Source organism: Ursus americanus, chromosome 3, assembly GCF_024610735.1.
Source record: "Ursus americanus isolate L20-20 chromosome 3, mUrsAme1.1.p, whole genome shotgun sequence".
NCBI lineage: Eukaryota > Metazoa > Chordata > Mammalia > Carnivora > Ursidae > Ursus > Ursus americanus.
In genome coordinates, this window is record NC_142129.1 from 32,406,718 (window position 1) to 32,422,633 (window position 15,916).

Here is a 15,916-nt window from a genome sequence, read left to right on the forward strand (position 1 = left end):
ACCAAATTCCTTCAAATTTTAATTTTGATTCATTTACTTTTAAACCAGCAATGGGCAAGCTTGGAGAATAAGACACACACCCCCTTTTACAGAGTTTAGTGCCCTGAGAATGCCAAGATAATGAAAAACCTTGTCACAGCTCATTTTGAAAAAAATTTGCTATTTTAGGCCTTTACAACACAGGTAGGACTATATTAACTCCCATACTGACTACTCTCTCCTCAGCCAGATTCTAGCCACTTATACTAACCACTACTTAAGAAGGGTAGAATAAAAACATGACAATCCCTTCGAAAACTTTTTAGCACTAGTTTTAAACGTGTGCACACGATTGCGTACATTTTCAGTTACCAACTCATGGTTATTTACCAATAAAACACCACACAGCAACTTTTGTATATAGAGGGATCTGCCTACCAGGTCTGTGAATTATGGAGAATCTTGTAGCTCTCCCCATCTTTTTTTTTTTAATTATCAGTTTCATCAAAGAGCACAGAGAAAAAAAAAGATTTCCAAAATTGAAGATGAGGCCGACTTCAGCACATTCACATTGGGAAGGCAATGGAACATTATGTTTGGGTGCAAGTTTGTAACACAGGGTATAAAAACACTTGGAGCAGAGAGTTCCAACTGAGAATATCCTTAGGCTTACATTAGAATTTCTTAAACACCTAAGGTGTGTTTCATACATGGCTGTACTGCTTTGGAACTTAAAAAAAAAAAAAAAAAAAAAAAGACTGTGAAATTAAGAGTGGACACTTCGAAAACTATCTTATTCACAGATTATATGTCAGTCACTTCTGAGTTTCTGAAACGTCAAAGTGCTTCCCGGAAATACTTAAAATTAGTAGGGTCCCCCTCTTCCCCTGGGAATGGGCCCTTACAGTAGCCAAGGGAAACGGAGACTAAGAGAATTAGTTCTATGATCAGATTTCTTATTTTAAATGCCTTAGTAAGTCGTTTCAATGCTGTCATAGCATCTAAGATACAGCAAAAGGAGTTGCACAATCTCCCCTCTTCAGAAGTCCTAGCAGGACGGTGGAGCGCCACCAAATCGGCCCCCCGAGGGGCTGGTGCCAACCCCGACCGAAAACAACTATGGGGAGGGGGTCTTTTTGTGAGCAACTCAGCTGCCTCCCAGAGAACCCGGGAGCTGCAAAGCTTTACAGCTAAAGCCGAAAAAAGGGGGGGAAAAAAGGAAAGGGGGAGGGAAGGAGAGAGACTTCCACCGGGAAAGGAAAAAAGCGTAGAGAACCAGAAAAGGAAGCATTTTGTTTCTGGGAGGAGGGAGTAAGAGGAAGAAGTGAAGGTCTGCTTCCTAAGCGATTTTTTCCCCTTACCCCTCACCCCGGCTACAGTCTCCGGCCAGGCCATCGGGCTGAGCACCGCCCTTGGGCCGCTCCCAGGCCGGGACCCGGACCCCTCTGCAGTCCCCAGACCCGGCGTAGGGCCCCGCGGCCCAGGTGGAACCACAGGGTCCCCATCGGCCGCCGCCCGCCGCGCCCCCCGCCCCCGCCCGCCCGCCCGCCAGCCGCGCCAGGCGCCGCCGCCCGGCTCCCACTTCCTATTTTCAGAGCACACACCCTACAAGGAGCGGAGCGAAGCGAGCAGGCCTGGCAGAGACCTGCCCCCGCGCGGGGCCTCGGGTGACTGACAGGGGCAGGCACTAGGGCGCAGCGAGGAGAGGAGGAGGAAGGGCAGCCGGGGGGCACAGACCGATACCCTTCCTGGGCGGCCACACTCCGGGCTGATACGCCGGGGCTCCACTGGCTCCCCGACGACCAACTCCGCCGCCTCCGCGGCTCTTACCTTCTCCTCATCAGACAACTGCTCCTCCAGATCCGCCATTTTCCTTCTGGCGACAAACCGCGGCGGCGGCGGCGGCGGCGGCAGCGGCCACCTGACTTCCCCCTTTCCGTGCGGTCCTCCGCGCCGCGCGCCCCCGCCAAGGGAGGGGCCCGCAGCCCAGGCCGCCGCGCACGCGCCCCGGGAGCCCCGCCTCCTTTTAGCCGGCCCTTGGGATCTGCACGCGGCTACGCGCGTGCGCGGGACGCTGGAAGGCCTGGGATGGGGGAGGAGTCTCCTACCGCCGCCTGCTGCAGGCTTGTCAGCATCCTGAGTATAGGATTCTTTCTCCACTAGTGACCATATGGACCCAGTCTGCGACGAGTACATTCTGAGCCCTTGATTATGTTCCCATCAAGCCCTCAACTCTGCCAGCTAAAATGTGAAAAAGTGTACTAATAGAAGCTTTTTAAACAGTTTTTTAAAATTACTAGAAAAATAATGTTTTTATTAAAATATGTACACACAACCCAGCCCATAATTGGAAGATTGCTCTTGATATATTCATGTATTCATTTAAGAAATATTTATTGGTCCTTTATTGTGTGCTGGGTACCATGTTAGTTCCTGGGAATATACAATGATAAATAAAATCCAGAGAAACCTCTGTTCTCAAGATGCTCACTGCCTATTCCCTAAACAAACATTGAGCAGTTGGGGAAGGCACTGTACTATTGCAGGGGAATCCAAAGTTATGTTAGACATAGAACCTATTCTTCTGAATTTAATTGCTAGATTAAATAGAGAGCCCAGTAAATTTGAATTTCAGATAAACAATGGATATATATTTCACATATAAGCATGTCCCATGAAGCATTGGAAATATACTAAAAAAGTGTTCATTGTTTTCAAATTGTATTAGAATCCATTACTTTTATTTGCAAAATCTGGGAAGCTTACTTGTGACACTTCAAGTTTAGCAAGAGAGTGAAGATGTAGTAAAAGCTGTATATATGAATTGTCTAGGAATTGTTGTAAAAATGCAGTTACTGATTCAATAGGTCTGCGATGGGACTAGAAAATCTGCATTTCCAACAAGCATATAGGTAGGTTGGAGATCACACCTTTTAACAAGGCCTTAGAATTTAGATAGGACTTAAGACTTTAATCATTATGTTGTACACCTAAAACTAAATCAATGTTATATGTCAACTATATCTCAATTTTAAAAGTATTTTTTAAAACTTCATTCGGTAGAAAATGAGAAGCTGTTGACAACGTTTGAATGGTGACATGACATCAGAAACATGTCTAGCAAGATGAATCTGACAACTGCATGTAAATGACACATGTGAAAGTACCTTCCCCAGTTGAAGTCACTCTCTCCAAATAAAACACTGTTATTAAGTAATTTACCGAGTGTTCCTAGGATGCAAATCCTAGTTTCTTGCAGATGGAAAGCAAACAGAAACCATGCTATTGTAAAGCTCATAGTCCATTCTGAGAGAGAACAGGAAGGGGATGCTTGCTGACACATGCAGGAAAAAGCAGGTGTCCTGTTGAGGATAAATGGTGCAGAGAAGATACGATAGGGAATAAGCCACACGGTTTGGCCAGGGACCTCACCGGATGTAAATAAATAATATGTTCACCGTTTTACAGTTTCCAGGTCATTGCTTCATTGGTTTCTCACTGCAACCTCGTGAAGTAAGGTATTGATCAGCATTATTATGCCCATTTTACAGGAGAACAAACTGAGGCTAAATATTTGTTCAAGTTTGCACTCAAGTGACTCAATTGATATTAGAACCCAGGCATCTTACTCTGTATCCTATGTTATTTCCACTTTGAGATCTTTTTTCTCCCTCTCTAAAGTCTAGGCACTCTCCACCAAATAAAACTTAATGAAGATGATTACTCTCCAATCCCATCAGTTTTAGTCACCGCCACTTGCTGCATCAACTCTACTTCCAGTTTCTTTTTTCCCTTCTTCTGTTTTTTGGTTTCTGTTTAGTTAGCAACACCTAATATTAATGTGTACACAGTGGGTTCTCAGTAGATGCAGTTGCTTGACTAATGGGCTGCTCTCTTCCTCTAAAAACCTCACCCAAATTTGGTAATGCTTTGCAATAATTTGAGTCACAACATATAACCTTGGTGATACTTTATATGTGACTCCTCATAGTGACACAATCAGCAGTTACGTATAATTCCTGATAACCCTTCAAAAATCTCCCAATACCATCCTTTGATACAGTTAGAAGAAACTATAGAATTCATGTACCCTAGGAATTCTGGGAAGATTTTAAGCTGTCACACAATATAGGTATAAATATGGAATAACTATTATATGACTGCCAGTAGAAATATACTAGTATTCTTTTTTTTTTAAGATTTTATTTATTTGAAGGAAGAGAGAGAGAGCACGAGCAGGGGGAACAGCAGAGGGAGAGGGAGAAGCAGGCTCCCCACTGAGCAGGGAACCAGACCCGAGGGTTGGGGGGCTCCATCCCAGGATCCTGGGATCATGACCTGAGCCAAAGGCAGATGTTTAACCAACTCAGCCACCCAGGTGCCCCAAATATACTAGCATGCATGATAATCAGTTATTGATGATGAAGAGAAAAGAAACAAAATATTCCTTCCCCACACAATTCTACCTACTGAGAATTTCTATCCTTTTCTCATTTAATTTCTAAATTCACCTTGCTTCTACTTATTAGTGGTTTAATCTTTGCCTTTCAAATTAACTGAACCAGAACCTGATTTTTTTTTAAATCTTTTTGTAGTGTTTGTTGTTAAGTTACTTGTATGCTTCTTTATCTATCTTCCTGTGAATGTGGTCTACGTTCTGAACTAATTTTAAGCTATCAAGGTCAGAAGTTACCTAATTTCGTAGAATCACAAACTTAGAATACATCTAGTACAAGCCTCTCATTTAACAGGTAAGTTGAGCCTTAGATAAATTAAATGACTTGATAAAAATTGTACATCCAAATGTCCTGACAGACTCATGCTCCTTTCTTAATACTTTTGTACTATTATACATTTGTATATACACATTATATATACGTACATACTCATGTATAAATATAAATAAATGTAGCTTGATCATGTAATGTATAATAAGATGATAAATATTACTGACTGAGCACTAAATGGTTGCACTGGGATATAAACGTCAACACCACATTATTTAATTTCTGTACTGGAAAACTAGCATCTGTAGTTTAAAATAGTGGCTTACCTCAAAAACTACCAGTGTTAGACAAATAATATTTGGCTATTTGTTACTGTCTCATGGTCAATGAACACAACTGGTCTCAAATAATGTCCTCTATGGCAGTAGAAAAGTGTCAAAAATCATGTATATTTTAAAAGTAATTGTCTTTCTAAATCAAGTAGTTGCCTAAACTACTGATTACTCGTAGCTGAGTGTGTCCTAACTATAGTTCACATCCGCAGCTATAATTGAGAAGGCTCAGAGAAGTGGCACCCTTGGAGAAGCCTGACATGGATCATTCTAGAGATATCAAGGAATTATTGAAGAAGCTCATTTTTAAATTCTTCCTCTCTCCTGAATACACCGACCTTCAAAATTCGGTTCCTCCCAACTTTGACAAACCCACCTCTACCACTGCCCCCAGTGCATATGTTATCGAAACACACAAAGTTATTCATTTAGGTATCACACTCTCTCATGCCTTTGTTAAAGCAATATCTGGAATGTTCTTTGCTATTGATCCTAATGAGTATGATTTCTTTGCATAGTCTTAAAAACAACACAGATAGAGAATGTTAGACTAATTTATCACTTAAAAAAAAATCTTCCTATAGGGGTGTCTGGCTGGCTGAGTCGGAAGAGCATATGACTCTTGATCTCAGGATCATGAATTCAGTCCTGTTGGTTATAGGGATTACTAGAAAAAAAATTAATAAATAAACTTAAAAAAAGTAAAAAAGTTTTTTTAAAAATCTCCCTATATAGCAAACATAAATTGTGGGGCATGAGTGAAAAATTAAGTCAGGTTCAACGTGGAAAGGTGAAGCAACAGAATGAACAGATTTGCTGGTAGTATGTGAAAGATGGATCTAATATCTTTGATTTTTTTTAAAAGATTTTATTTATTTCGAGAGAGAGAGCAAGTGTGCGTGTGTGCAAGCAGGGGGAGGGGCAGAGGCATATAGAGACAGTCTCACAACTCTGAGATTGTGACCTGAGCCAACATCAAGAGTCAGACACTTAACCGACTGAGCCACCCAGGTGCTCCTAATATCTTTGATTTTTTTACCCTTAATGTCTGACAGTGCTTTTAAATCTTATTTGGAGTCAATAATAGCAGAATAGCAGTATAGCAGAAAGGTAAGTGTGTCGGGGCGCCTGGGTGGCTCAGTGGTTAAGCATCTGCCTTCAGCTCACGGCGTGATCCCGGAATTCTGGGATCGAGCCCCACATCAGGCTCCTCTGATGGGAGCCTGCTTCTCCCTCTCCCACTCCCCCTGCTTGTGTTCCCTCTCTCGCTGGCTGTCTCTCTCTCTCTGTCAAATAAATAAATAAAATCTTCAAAAAAAAAAAAAAAGAAAAAAAAGAAAGGTAAGTGTGTCATTAGTGTTTTCCCAGGCCATATCAACCTACAATAAAATTTGTTTTTCTACCCCAGGTGAATCCAAAGAATTGCAGGAGTACCTGCTCAAATTTCCTCCTCAGGGCCACAGTGATTTGCAGACATTTAGAGGTACTTACACGCCATCTTCCTCTGCCTTCTGACATTGGCCTTTATCACCTCTGCTGCTCCCTGTGTCATCAGACCTCTCCCAATGTAGCTCTGACGTCTTTCCTTCCCATATGGTGCTCCCCTCACGGACCATATGGCTTAGTGTTTGTGTTTCCTCATCTTCTTCTGGCGACTTTAGCTGTGTCCATTGCAGGTAGGTGCTGGATGATCCCCAGCCACTGTCCCAGGCTCTGTGTGTGTGAGCGAGGGGGCACACGCTTTTCTTCAGTTTTCTCCCATGAGCCTCTTCTGATGGATAGATCTGTAGCAAACACTGTACGTGCTCTGAGCAGATCCCCTTGGATCACTTTGACTATTTCCATGCTTCAGTGCTTTTTGCCTCTGCTTCACAAAACAATTTTTTGTTTTGTTTTGTTTCCAATTATTCCTTGGAAGACTGCTCCTGTGCTACTGGGGCTGTCTTGCCGGCAAGCACGGAGCCAAAAGTTTGGGTCCAGTGGAGCAGCTCTTACCCAATGGCTGTCAAATGATGAGTACAAAACCCCAGCTCTCCAGCCTCAGATCAGTAATTTATATTCCAGGTTTCCCCTGAGGGAGAAAGCCAATCTCGACTTGCCTTTTCCCCTTTCCTAGGAGTGACCGAGGTATTATGAAAAGCTATCAGATTAGAAACATGAGAACAGCAATAGAATAGAAAGTAGGTTTTGTACGTGAGAGCACTTTGGGGCTCCAGACTGGAGGTGGGAGGCCAGTTATCAAACTTGGAGCACCTCGTCAGAGTTAGAATAGCCTTGAGGATGAGCCCCCAAATATTGATTTGGATGGGCTTTAGTCTACTCTTGCCTCAGTAAGATTAACCCTGGGAATAGAGCAAGAACAATTTTGTAGGTGATTTGAAATATGGAAAAGAAATAGAGCAAAGCCAGGAACTCACCAGAACTGGGTTTGACTCTGTGCAAAGCAGAGAGGTGGAGGAGAGAGAATGTCAAAACAAAGGACAGGATCCGTGTCCTAAAGTAAGTTATATTCTGGCTGTATAAGGCTAGAATTCAAAATATATAAAAAAAGATAAGCCTACAAGGCAATATGTGATAAGAGCAAAATAAATGTCCCAAATGAGAAATGTTTTCTTTATGAGATTGAATGTAAAACATACTAAAACAATGGATGGAAGGAGGAAATAGAGGCTTTTAAATTCTACTCTTACGTATTTCTTAATCTGCTACACTGCCTATTTCATGACTGAAGTGTGGATTTAAGGCATATTACAATGTTAAACTATTCGTATTTACTTTCAACCTGAATCTTATACTTTCAGAGAAAAATCCAGATTCCAAAGATAAGAGTATACATGGTTTCCTCTATGAGTATATATACCACCTGCTTCTTAGATGAGTTGGCTCATTTTAGAAAAGAGTTTCATAATTTCACAATATTTGACATGGCAAACCAAAGTAAGAGATTGATATATAGTAGAACATACTAGAATAGGCATTTTGGGTGGTGTCGAAGAAAGGGATGTCTGCATCTTGGGCAAGTAACTTCCTTTTGTAAGAAAGCATCATATTTTCAGCCTAACATTTCTGTATTTCAGCTTATGGGAGAAATAGCTGTATGATTTCTGCCAGTTAGTGAAATCATCCTGGGCCTCAAATTCACCATCCATTAAAAGGGAGACAAAAGTAATACATCATTGTGTTTTGTGACGATAAAGTAATACACAAATGTTGCGCACTTAAACACATGAAGCATTACTGTTTGTAATTCACTGTCAAATGGAAATTCGGTTCTATTCATGCATCTTCACTGTGGAAACCATAATGGATATATAAAATATCTCCACCAATGTTTAACTTGTCATTTACATAAAACATTAAAAAGATAATTCTCCCCGTCTGTTTTGACAGTGTCCTACCTCATAATTGTCATGGATAAAAAGCCTCATGGAATATAGGGAAAAGAACTGGCTTAAAATATGCAGATTTCAACTCCATCTTCCTTCACTTAAAAAGTCCATTGAGGATGAAATAGATGAAGAAGATCAAGAATACACCTATCGTGGGGCGCCTGGGTGGCACAGCGGTTAAGCGTCTGCCTTTGGCTCAGGGCATGATCCCGGCGTTATGGGATCGAGCCCCACATCAGGCTCCTCCGCTGTGAGCCTGCTTCTTCCTCTCCCACTCCCCCTGCTTGTGTTCCCTCTCTCGCTAGCTGTCTCTATCTCTGTCAAATAAATAAATAAAATCTTTAAAAAAAAAAAAAAAGAATACACCTATCGTGATGAGCACTGAGTAAGGTATAGAATTGCTGAATCACTATATTGTACACCTGAAACTAATATAACACTGTATAAAAAGTCTAACGGTCCTGGATAAGTCTCTTAACACGTTCACCCAATTCAAAGACTAACTGTGAAATTTGCATGAAATAATGTATGAAAGGGGCTTTGTAAAAGAAAAAGGGCTGGACGAATATGAAGAATTATCATTAAAGTGCATTATGCCTTGTGACATCAGTAACCTGCCATTCATCTTTCTTCTGGTTGTGTCTCTAGTGTACTCAAGTCTAATAATGCATGAACAGTTCTTCAAAACATTTTTTGTGCTTCTATTATATACTAGTTGGAGATGTAGCAATGAGCAAAGCAGATGTGGTCCCTCACTCGCTAATTATTTGGAGGAGAAACAGATAGTAAACAAATCATCACTCAAATAATTGTGTAATTACAATTGTGTTAAGTGCAATGAAGGAAACAACAGAGTGATTTGAGCATATAAGTTGGGAGAAAATTCTCAATGTGTCTCTCATGTTTCTGCACTTCTTGCAAGCAGACTGAATACCCTTTGTTCTGGACTATCTTTCTAAAGGAAGTTTTCAGAGCAAACAACCTTGGAAGATAATGCATTCCTCCAGATCAAAGCACAGGCATGCTATTTCCCACTCTAAAAGATTTGGGTTCCCTAAGCTCAAGGTTCTTCTTTGGTAATGCACCCTATTACACAAGCAAGCTTCCATCTGGATCCATCTGTGTTGCCAGATGAGACTTGGGCATAAGAGAAACTAATGCAAATATGCTGATGTTCTTGGTGCTTGATGTACCACAAGTAATAGAGTTCTTTGCCTCTGAGCAAGAGTTCCTGTGTTTTCTGCCAGCATCTATGAAGCTGTAGCAGGCTAACTTGTTAGCCTGAAAGCAGAGCAGAATCACAGACCCATTATAAAAAAGGATTGACATTTAAGCCTCTAGTCTAACCTCCCCCGAATTCATTTTTAAAATAAATTTTATTTTCCTATAAAATGCTTCAAATATGCAGACAAGAATATAGATTAGTGTAATAAACATCTGCATATTCACAGCCCAGCTTTTTCAAATGCTAACTAGCATTGTTTCACGTTTGCTTTAGCTCTGATATTGATGAATAAAGTGTTACTTATACAGTTGAGGTTCCCTGTGTCCTCCTCCCTTATCTCATTCCCCTCTATCTCTCCCTCCCTAAGGTAAACACTATCACGAATTCAGTGTGGATCATGCTGTGCTCCGTGTTTCCTCCATATAATATCTTATTATTTTAACAACAGTTTACATGGAAATGGATGTACGAGGTGATTAAGAACTTTGGTGTTCAAGCACATATTTCACTGTGTAAGGACAGGACAATGTTGCCAGTGATAGAGGAAGGCTTCCAGGAGAAGATCAAATGAACTGTTTTGGGGTTATAATCTGGCTTCAGCATTTCTGTGAGTTTACAAGTGCTCTATCAGGGGAAGTCAGGGGGCAAGGCTATGAGGGAGTCCCAAGAAACACTGGGCCACCAGAATTGGTACTAGAATGTGGACCAGGTTTGAGACATCTGAGGAATAAATAGTTGGGGGGAGGGGCGCTTCTTTGTGTGTTCTGGTCCTGAGCTCACAACAGCTGGCCTCCTGCTCTCAGGATTAGGTTGAAGCAGGGTACTTCCGTGGGATGAGATGGATGTCCTCAGATGGTCCAAGCAGATGGTCTTTGGCCTGTGCATGGAGGAGACAGCAGGAACTTCTTCTGCACACAGTCAAAGCAAGCCGAACACAGACACAGATCTGATCCAGGCTTACCTAGGCATTCAGCCCTCAGATTACAACAGGCATTTTTATCCTGAAGGCCCTTAATTTGTCCTATTTCCTAAGGCACACAGTTCTCCAACCTGGACATGCCCCCCTCTTGATCAAGTGCATAGGTATCAGCTTGGTGTCTTCTTATTGCTTTGTGTTGAATCTGTTTGAAATCTATTTTGTGTCAGATCTCATATTTTCTGTATCCAATGACTTCCTCTTTCTTGATTTACTCGTGTATTTTATAGAACATATAGTCCAGAAGCTTCTTGAAGAAAGGTATCTAAGAGGTAAATTTTTGCAACTGTACATGTCTGAAAACATCAGTACTTGACTCTCAATGCTTGATTGATAGTTTGGATGTATATAGAATTCTAGATTGGAATTCATTTTCACTTAGAATTTTGAACACATTGTTCCATTGTCTCAGATTTGTGCGTGTATGTGACCTTTTCTTCATCCTCAGTGTTCTGAAATGACACAATAAAGTGACTTTATGGGTCTATTTTCATCCATATTGGTGGGCCTGTGGGTTCTTCCAATCTGGAAAATGATGTCCTTCAGTTCTGAGAAACTACTTAAATTATTTCATTGATGAGTTTCATTTTTCCATTTTCCTTGAACTTTCCTTCTGCAACTCCAGTTATTTGTACAATCTACCTCCTAGATTAGTCCTGTATTTTAAAAAAATCTTTTCTTTCCTATATTTACATATCTTTTCACTTTTATCTGATTTTTTATATAATAGCCCTGACTTACCTGACTACTGAGCTTTTCCTTTTATTTGTTATCTGCTCATGTTTATGAGTGTTTGTCTAATAGTTGAGTTTTACTTTAGGACTATCTGGGCCATTTTATGATTCTCATCTTGTTTTGGTCAAAATCCCCGGAGCAGACTCTTCTACTCTCCTGCCAGAAGAGGCAAGGCCTACCTAATAACATTTGAGAAGCCAAGTCGAAGAAGGCTGGATGTCTGAGCATTCACCGTCTAGATGTTCCTTTAATTCCTATTTTTGGCATGATATTGTCACCCTCAACTATGCTTGGTATACCCCAGTCTAGAATCCCTTTATGTTATCCTTTCCAGAGAATAAAATTCCAGACTTCTGCTACAGTGGGGATGGCTCAGCAGCACAGAGTAGGGAGGGGCATCTAAGGATCTACCTGCCATTCAAACAGCCTTCGTCTGGTCCCTATGATTTGGGGCCTTGATTCACCCATTTCCAAAGGTATTTGATACTATCAAGTCATGGACTCTTTTGAGTATTCTGTGGCTACAAATGAGGTTAATTCTTGGGTTTTGCCACCACCAGTTTATTTTCTGGAGGCCCCCAAGTCTGTGGCAATCCTCCATCTTCTTTCTAGCTTCAAAATTCCTGTCACTGTTGTATCCTGTCCTTTTTCCCCACATTGTTGTGTGTTTATTAATTTTTTTAAAAAATTCCTTTTGTTGGGTTTTGTGAGGAAGGAAAAATATATATGTTCCCTTTACCAACTTTACCTAGAACTTCCAATCCATTTACTGACATACTGTTGCTGGGAGGAGTATCCTGTTCTGGTTTTGTGGGTGCAATATCTTATCATGTGAGGATATTATTCATAGTTTGGTTTTTGTTTTCTTTTGTAGTGTTCCCAAACACTGTATTTCTCAAAACATAAATCCGTTAGCGTCGCTCTCCCTATGTGACTTCTACTTCTGCAGCTCCTAGCTATTACATAAAGATAAAATTCTTAAGCATGAGTTTCAAGAGCATATCAGCAGGGACAAATTTATAGTGAAGTATGTCTGTCTGTTTGTTTGTTTGTTTGTTTGTTTGTTTGTTTTAGCACAGTGTTGTTTTGTTTCAAATCCAAGTGGAATGTGAATGCCTGGAGGCAAGGTCTATATCTCCATTTTACCCTAGGTCTTGCCACGCGCTCTTGCCATTTCACACATCGTCTGTCCAGTCCCTGAGGTGGCAGAGTCTTTTACCCAGGCTTTGCATGTTTGGGCCTCTCTAGCTCATGTTCCTACCACATGTCCCTCATTCTCTCCGCTTCACCACACTGGCTTTCTTTTGGCTCTTTGTAAGCCCGGAGATCCCTCTTCCTCTGGGCTTCCTCTGAATATGCAATTTACTCCATTTGTGACCCCTTTTGTTGCTAATGCGGCCCCCCTTCAGATCTCTTCATTCTTCAGTCTTTTGACTTTCCTGATCAGGCCAAATTCCCCCATCATAGGCCCCCCTAGCACCATGGAAGTATTTTACATTTCTTTGTATGTTGTTTGGTGGTGTCCACTTCCCTCAACTAAATTATAAGCTTCATGAGATAGGATTTGGGTCTGCTTTGCTTTCTGTGGCATTCACAGTGCCTTGCACAGAACTTGGCTCAGGGTGGGTACTTAATAACTATTTATCAAATGAAGGAATAAAGGTGATATCTGAAGGATAACTAGGAATTATCAGATGAGGACTGAGGAAAGAGTCTCTAGGCCAAGAAAACATATGAAAATGACCTTGGTGGATTCAAGGAACCAAAAGACAAGGGCTGTGACCAGAGCCTTGTGAGCCAGGGGAGGTGATGCTGGATGAAGCTGGAGGGACCAGCAGCTGCCAGATCACAGAGGGCCTTTTGCACAATGACAAAACTTACAAACTTTTTCTGAGGGCAATGAAAAGTTTTGTAGGGGAGTTACATACCCCAGATACTATGAGGAGAATGGGTTGGAAATGGCAAAAGTGGATGAAGTGAGGCTAGGTAAAAGGTTATTGTCCTATTCAAGGCAGGGCCCCCTGGTTTGGACAAGAAAAAAGGTAATAAAGATGGAAAGAAGTATCCAAGAATATTTTAGAGGGCAAAACATTTGATGATGGATTGGAGTTGGGAAGTGAAAAAAAAAAAAAAAAAGAATTGTCAAAAAGTAACAACTCAGGTTTCTGGTCTGACCAACTGGGTGAACATAGGTACTATTTATTAAGCTGGGAGCAGATCTGGGGAGAAAGTAAAGAACATCAATTTTCGAATGCTTTGTTTGAGTTGCCAATGAGATATCTGAGAAGATGTGCTGAGAAGACAGTTGAACATATGAGTCTGGAGCTCAAAAGAGAGGTCCAGGTATAAATTTGGAGGTTGTTGGCATAGAGTTGAATTTAAGCCATGGGGGTGGACGAGCTTATCCAGACAGAGGGTGGAATGGGAAGGTAAGGGGCCTGAATATAAGCAACCCAAAGAAGAAGCTAAACTAGTAGGATATTGTGGTCTCACAATGATGTCTACATTAGCGATCTTGATATAGGAGCAGGAATAGACAAAATTTGAGATGGGCATGCTTTGATGAGCTGGATTGGAGAAGATCACTTGAGGTGGGGTTAATTAGGTGAGAGGCCAAGATACTGAATGCTCATGATGTAGGTCAGGTTAAGTGAGAAGAGTTGGGGGCAGGGGGAAAAGACTGAAAGGTGCAGATACTACAGATTTCAGGAAATGAAAAGGAATGGCCAAGTCAGTGGATAAGGGTAATGAGGATGGAGGAGCGACATAAAACTGAGTAGGTCAGGTGAAAGTACCTTGTGCTTTTCAGGCAGCAATAAAAAATTGTCATTATTTGAGTTGTACAAATAAAGACCAAAACCAATAACCACTAAACTAAGAAAACAAACTAAACTAAAAACAAAGGTTATTGCAGGCAGGGCTTCTGGGTGGCTTGGTCAGTTAAGATCTGCTTTTGCCTCAGGTCATGATCCCTGGGTCCTGGGATGGGGCCCCGCATCCGGCTCCCTGCTCAGTGGACAGTCTGCTTCTCCCTCTTCCCTTTGTGATCTCTCTCTCTATCAAATAAATAAAATCTTAAAAAAGCAAAACAACAAAACAAAACAAAAGTTATTGCAATTATTTGCCTGATTCCTTTGTTTAAGCATTCAGGCTTTTTGCTTGAGTGTAGCAGCAACAAGCAAACAGCAAATGCTCCAAAAAAGTCGTGTAGTAAAACACAGTAATGTAAGACTGTGAAGGTTCCTTCTCCTCAAACACTTGGCCATGCAGATCTAGCATACCTGAAAACTCTGAAAACTAAAAACAGAAAGTAGATATGTTGGGGGAATATATAAATGGAAGTTTTATTTGGGATGATGAGTTTGCTTCTCTTTGGTGATAAATAGTTAAGGCTTCGCAAAAAATAAATAATTATGACTTTGCAACATTGTAATTAAGAGAGTGTCCTTAACAGAATTAATATCTTAAATGTATAGATCACCTATTCAATCGTCAAACACGAAAGTAAATATTTATTTGTTTTTATATGCCGGTAGTTACCCTCAACAAGGTGAAGTCACTAAATTACAGGTTAAATCACATTACGAGTTTTATGATTCCGTCATATTACATAAACTTAAGATATATGAGAACTTTGATTAATAGAATGATCATCCTTGAAGCAATTCATACACACACACACACACATACACACGATTATCACATACCTATTAGCACAAGTAACAAATTTGAAACATGATACGTAAAAGTAGTCTCTATAACCAGTTACATAAAATTTTATGCACTACAAAATTTTATGCACTGCGGTCACATTTTAACAAGGGAAATTCCCAAGAGGGTCTCATCTGTGGTTACCTATATCCCACTGAGAAAGAGTACACTTAACTGTACTAGTGATTAGGACAGAAAATAGCTCTTCTTTATTTTACATTTTTCATCTAAAACAAAGTGGCTTTCTTAAAAACAAAAGGCAAGAAAAATGATCTAGAGTGCTGTATTTTGTTTGTTTTCATGGCTGATAAATATTCACCATGATAAAAACTCAATTTAGTTTCTGTGCTCGTTATAATTTTTACTTATAAAGAAGAGGCACAAACTGGACTTATCTTGGTTCTAAGGCATTTATCACAAGGAAGCTGGAGAATTAAGGAAGACTAGGATCTCAGTCAGGTGATGAGACCTCAAGAACATGACCTCCCAGTTCTCATTAAAAAAATAGGAACTGAAGTGCATTTCAGCCTCCTGGAGACCAGACTGCCTCAGGACCTGGAAGATCATTCCAGATGGGAGCACGGCAGCTCTGGCCTCCATCCCTGCTCTGTGGTCAGCCATTAATGTGATTCAACAACTTCCTGCTCCTGCTGTTACCACCAGAAAGGATGTGGTTGGAGGAAGGTAAATGCCATCTGATTGGTTTCTTTCACTTCCCTGAGGGATTTCTGGGTACTCAAAGACTTTGTTTTCTTCAAGATCCTACTGATTAACTACTCTTTGTGTCTCTAGTTCAAGCGAGAAGGAGAATCTGATCAGTAGTATCTATTATCTCTGCTGGG

The 15,916-nt window shown here is 40.9% G+C and overlaps 1 protein-coding gene across 1 annotated transcript in view; it reads right to left on the bottom strand.

The window, feature by feature from the left end:
* Positions 1 to 1,968, bottom strand: part of CAPZA2 (capping actin protein of muscle Z-line subunit alpha 2) — a 57,070-nt gene extending 55,102 nt beyond the window's left edge. Inside the window, exon 1 of the mRNA XM_045792791.2 lies at positions 1,810 to 1,968. Coding sequence (XP_045648747.1) covers positions 1,810 to 1,848 — 39 coding nt within the window. The 5' untranslated portion in view covers positions 1,849 to 1,968. The remainder of the gene's footprint in view (positions 1 to 1,809) is intronic.
* Positions 1,969 to 15,916: the final 13,948 nt, after the last annotated feature.